The 6,063-nt window shown below is 34.3% G+C and overlaps 1 protein-coding gene across 1 annotated transcript in view; it reads right to left on the bottom strand.

Moving 5' to 3' along the window:
• The window catches only part of LOC106468569 (hemocytin-like), a 94,624-nt gene extending 88,778 nt beyond the window's left edge, over nucleotides 1–5,846 (bottom strand). The window contains exons 1-2 of the mRNA XM_022396906.1: nucleotides 5,487–5,846; nucleotides 4,589–4,954 (exon numbers count right to left, since the gene is read on the bottom strand). Of these exons, the coding sequence (XP_022252614.1) occupies nucleotides 4,589–4,954; nucleotides 5,487–5,739 (619 nt within the window). The 5' untranslated portion in view covers nucleotides 5,740–5,846. The remainder of the gene's footprint in view (nucleotides 1–4,588; nucleotides 4,955–5,486) is intronic.
• Between the last annotated feature and the right edge of the window lie 217 nt (nucleotides 5,847–6,063).

The following is a 6,063-nucleotide window of genomic DNA, read 5'->3' as shown; positions in this document are numbered from 1 at the left end:
TTGGGTTTGTTAGTGTCAATTTTGTTCGTGAGTTAAGTTTTATTGTGGGGAATGTCAACATCAAATTCTCACAAAAACCCAGCCCTAAATTAAAATCGTTACTAAACAAAAATTATTTAGAATCACACAATACCAACGTCATTTACAAAATAACATGCAATAACTGCCCAGAATTCTACATCGGAGAAACATGAAGAAAATTGGAAACCAGATTGACAGAACACAATAGAAAACCGTCCCACGTTTTTCACCATTGCAACTTAAAAAACCATAGTATATCTATTAAAAACACAGTCATTTTAAACAAATAACCCAACATAAACAAACGAAAAATCAAGGAATCCTTCTTAATTGAACAAAACAAACCTACTCTAAACCAACACCCCGGGGTGCCTAGATACCTCTTCTAAGTTTCACAACAGTTCCCGTCATGTGACTTCTTTGTTCAATACTGTATATATATATATCCGTGTCAGCGTAAATTACTTGTACCTGATGATGACAAAACCTTGTCGAAACATTGTACATTTACTGTTATGTTAAACTTATATTAAAGTTTTTCTTCATTATCCAATCAAGCCGTTTCCAATCATTATTAAACTGAAGATAAGGACGAGAACCAAGATCATATAGGTATATATAGATAAGCACTGGCAACATCCATTTTGATTATCCATAAACCTGGAGAAAATGCCCACCTCAAAGTGAGAAAAGACTACATGGTAAACTGGGACAGGTGAACAAAGTGGTTGAGGCAAGATAAATCTATCATTGAAAAAAATGATGAGAAGATCCTGAAGATAAGTCAATGGTAAATGAATCCAAGCCAAAATTGCATCATGACCTAGAAGGTCCCAACAACAGAGAAACCATGTATGAAAAAAAAAAAAGACTCAGAGATAACAAAAAAGCTAGTGTGGTGGAAAGAAGAGAAATAATATCCCCAGAAAACCCCTCAGGATTTATGTGGAGAGCCTCAGAGAGGTGGTGTAGAGAAGAAAGATACCGTAAAACAGTTGTAAGGGTAAGACACAGGCAAGAATACTGGGAATGGATCAGACTGACAGGTGGTTTGGGAGCCACCCCCCCAAACAGACAATATGCAGAAAAACAACTGTTGGTCTAAAAACGGACAGTCAGCAAGAGAGCACAAACTGATCTAAAGCTTGCAGTGGGTGAGAAATGCTAATCCCATCACTTAATTGTGAGACAAATTGATCAGCATGAACCCAAATATCAGGGGAGGGAGGAAAACCCCAAAAGGGATGGGAAGATTGGTCATGTAGTAAGGAAGGACGTGTCTCATAAGAAATAGGAGAAAGGATAAAAATCACATACCCGAGAAATAAAATCCAAAAAGCCAGAGTTAGGCCTAACTGATTCTTCGATGGGGGATGGAAAAGTATGGTAAAATCAGGAGGTGGAAATAGACAATCCAAGTCCTCATCATTCTTAAAAGGCTCTGCCTGTTCAGGAGAAACTGGGGCGAGGTCTGGGACAAAGGTTTGTTTGTTTTTGAATTTCGCACAAAGCTACATGTGGGTTATCTGCACTAGCTGTGCCTAACTTAGCAGAGTAAGACTAGATGGAAAGTAGCTAGCCATCACCACCCACCGCCAACTTTTGGGCTACTCTTTTACCAATGAATAGTGGGATTGACCATCATATTATAACGCCCCCACGGCTGAAAGAGCGAGTATGTTTGGTGAGATGGAGATTCGAACCTGAGACTCTCAGAATGCGAGTCGAGTGCCCTAACCACCTGGCCATGCCAGGCTGGGACAAAGGCTAGCCTATGTAACATTCAATAAATTTAGATAAATCTACCATTTGGTCACTCGCACCTAAGGCCTGAGAAAGAATGTTAGACTCTGGTGTGACCCCAAAACAGTAACATGAACTTCGGAATTCATTGTGAAGAAAAGTCCACCAAATTTGACTGGTGAAAAAGAATAATGCAACTGAAACTAACTGATAAAAATTAAATTCAGAAACTGTCTGGATAAAAACTAACTAGATTAAAGAAAACCACTTCGTGACGACACTTAAGCCAAACGTGAATCTTTACATAAACAAAAAGCATGTCCGAACACAAGTGCTGCCAAATGAGATGCGATAGTTTGGTAGCAAGTCGCATGCATCATGCGAGCATGTCATTCTCCTATTGGTGGAGAAGTGACACATAATGACTTACGAGAGAAACGTTGGAATCATAAAATTTCAATAGGAGAAAGCATAAGGCTTGTGGCATGTGTAAAGAAAAATATCTTATATAGAGGGCAGCACGGAATGAGAATAGCTAATTTTGTGAGAGGGGGGTAGGTAACATATTGGAAAATGTTTTTCTGAAAAAAAAAGGAATAGCACTAATCATCATGCACTCATGAAATGTGTTGTCTTAACTTTCTACACATTTTCAAAGTAGCCTTTGATTTTCTTTTACAGGTATTAGAACTATCAAAACCAATCAAGTCACTGGCTTCTATATATCTGATGTAGTTAATATCTGAACCGACAAAGTTTCCAAAAATAAAATACATACATTTAACATAAAAGAGTGTTCTAATTTTCCAGGTAAGTACTATAGAAAAGACTTTGTTTGGGCAATGTACATATCCTTCAAACATACAAGCCCAGTATTTGTAAACCCTATTTTTTCACAGCTTGCTAAGACACATTTCATTGTCATTACTGTACTGTTCATAAAGACAAAATAGATGTTATGAAATCCTCAAATTGCACTTTTCTACCTCAGAAAAATACAAAACTATTATTTAGAAAAGGCATTAATAAACCATTCTCATTACAATTTCAATATTTCATTTATATTTGATGCAACTTTTCTGGTCAAATGCACACTATGGAAGAAAACTGAGAGCTCCGAAAGAGATTACAAGCCTCCACTTTGAGAGATTATGTGAACATTAAAGTTTAAATTTTTGTTGTGAAACTGCAAACAACTTTCATATTTTTAGCAAGTTAACGATAACAAAAATTCAAAGACAAGTAAGAGCCCAATAAAAATCTTTCTTTGGATTTAAAATAAAAAGTTTGAAATTATTACAATAAAACATTAATCTCATTTTTATTTTAATATTTGTCAATTTATCTTTAATCTTTGCTCATCAGTGGTTACTCCTAATGAAAACAAAAACATGAAAATCAGCAGGAAACATCTTCTGACTGAATGAATGATGAGCGAGTTAATTTTTACTATATTTTTACACTGTAGATGATTCAATATGAATGAGTAAACTAATTTTCCAAAATTTACTTTAAGTGATAAAAAGCTAAATTCTTATTTCATTGCTATTTCTTACAAATGCAGCAGTGCATTTTGTGCAAGTCTAGTTGCTTGATAGTTAACAAAGACCATCAGGATACCCATTAAATATTGAATTGGGTAACTGTAACTGAATTTTTGTCTCATGGATATTTAAACCCAAAACAATTAGCAGAGATAGGTCTTTGCTTAATTTTGATCTCTTCTTCCATTACCAGTGGATTTTACCAGCAATTACACAAAATATCATTTCAGATTCATTCTGGTCTTATCTTTTAATAATTGGAAGTTCCCCCTGAAATGATAAGAAGCCCAATCAATTAAATACTCAATGAGGAAAAACTGATTAATTTTGTTCAACTTAAACCTCTCATGAGTGTATTTCGGGTTCAGTAAATTAACAGAATAATTAGAGAAAAATAAACTCTACAAACCTAGAGTAGTTAGTCATTTAAACAACTGCAGTTGTTGGTTTTTTAAAAACCTACAGTAGATTGACATCTAAACACCTATAATAACTGCATCCTCTAAAAGCATAAATCATTTGGGTCTCTTAACACCTACAGTAGTTGAGCCTCTATACACCTAAAGTAGTTGGCTCTTTAAATACCTACAGTAGTTGAGCCTCTATACAACTAAATTAGATGGTTCTTTAAACACCTACAGTAGTTGAGCCTCTATACACCTAAATTAGTTGGTTCTTTAAACACCTACAGCAGTTGAGTCTCTATACACCTTCAGTAGTTGGTTTTTTAAACACATACAGCAGCTGAGCCTCTATACAAGTACAGTAATTGGGTCTTTGAACACCTACAGCAGTTGAATCTCTATACAACTACAGTAGTTGGTTCTTTAAACACCTATAGTAGTTGGTTCTTTAAACACCTACAGTAGTTGAATCTCTGTACACCTACAGTAGTTGAGCCTCTATACAACTACAGTAGTTGGTTCTTTAAACACCTACAGTCGTTGAGTCTCTGTATACCTACAGTAGTTAGTTCCTTAAACACCTACAATTATTGAGCCTCCATACAACTACAGTAGTTGATTCTTTAAACACCTACAGCAGTTGAGCCTCTATACAACTACAGTAGTTGGTTCTTTAAACACCTACAGTAGTTGAATCTCTGTACACCTACAGTAGTATGTTTTTTAAACAACTACAGTAGTTGAATCTCTGTACACCTACAGTAGTATGTTTTTTAAACAACTACAGTAGTTGAATCTCTGTACACGTACAGTAGTTCGTATCCTATGTTTTTAATTAATTCTTAAAATAAAATAAAAGTTTCTGAAGTATGTTACCTGTATCGGCACATTTGCAGTAGAATCTTACTTCATAATCAGCACATGTACTGAAGTCTCCACGGCCAGAATTCTTACAAATAAGTCCTTCTCTGCTACACTGAACATTCTGATCTTTGCTAAATTCAAAACTAACTTTAGTAGAAGCTACCCGACACTCAACTTTCTCTACTTCATTTTCTGGACAGAACACATACTTCTTTCTCAATTCTCCTATGCTTTCATCATCTCCAATTTCATCTGGCTTGTTAGAATTCATCCAAAAGGTCCAGCCTGGAGCCGTACATTTTGAAGGAAGCTCGATTAAAGTTGTAGCTTCAGTAGTGATGAATGGGGTTATTGTTGAAAGTATAGTCGGTTCTTTTTCTAATAAAACACAATTCATACCTTAATAAAATGATAAAACAGGAACAATAGTTTAAACATTCAAAAATATTAATTTACAGTTTCAATATTCAAGATAATCATTTTAAAGTTCAACTAAGTATAGAAACATCCACATAACATAAAACCACATAAAGGTTTATATTCATTTATAAAATTATTGTGATTTACTTAATTTTTCTTTCTTGTTTTGTCGGGGGTGTTTAGAATATGTTGATTCATATTTTCAGTGTTGTTCCTTTGAAACATGTCATACAATTAGCAGATTTTACTAATAAATTAGTAACTTATTTATCTTAAAAAGTGATACAAAAAATGTATTGCTCAGAAAGTTTACAAGTCTCTTGGATAAAATATGTTCATTTGCCATGGGTTTAATACAGATTTACAGCATAATTTATCAGAAACAATAACAACAGTAATTTAGAAAAGAATAATTAGTCAAAATACTAAATCTTAAAAGTCATACATCTACAAACTTTAAGAAATGGAATATAATTTAATATATACATACTACATTGACAGTACACTCTGATCTCATAGTCTTGACACATTCCAGAAGTCTGTTCTCTGTCATTGCACACTAGTCCTTTTGGCAAATTACAAGTGGCATACTGCCTTGCTGCTTTGATTGATTTAAGAGATCCAACAACACGACATTCTATTTTAGTTATATTATCTGTTCCACAGAACTCAGTATATATCTGGGACAACCGATAATCCTCAAGCAGTTCATAATCACCACCAACTTGATACGGAGAATTCATCCAAGGTGTCCAGCCTGTTTTTTTACATGGATATTTATCTTGTGGTAATGGTGTAGTAGTTGATGTAGCACATGGCTCACCCTCACAAACAAGTTCACCTTTTTGGCAAAAGCTACAGATAAAGAAATTTGTAAATATCCCACTGATGATGCATCCAAAATTCTGCAAGCAGTTTATCTTTATAATCATTAAATGTTTACACAGTTTATCATATTTTCTGTCACTACTATTGCCATAACAGATGACTATATGTAATGATTATCTTGTATAAAAAAACATTGGATATTATAGTACATCAAAATAAGGCTAATGTAAGTAAATAAC

The sequence above is a fragment of the Limulus polyphemus genome, unplaced genomic scaffold (assembly GCF_000517525.1).
Source record: "Limulus polyphemus unplaced genomic scaffold, Limulus_polyphemus-2.1.2 Scaffold3056, whole genome shotgun sequence".
In the NCBI taxonomy this organism is placed as follows: domain Eukaryota; kingdom Metazoa; phylum Arthropoda; class Merostomata; order Xiphosura; family Limulidae; genus Limulus; species Limulus polyphemus.
This window is presented reverse-complemented; position numbering and strand designations above follow the sequence as displayed.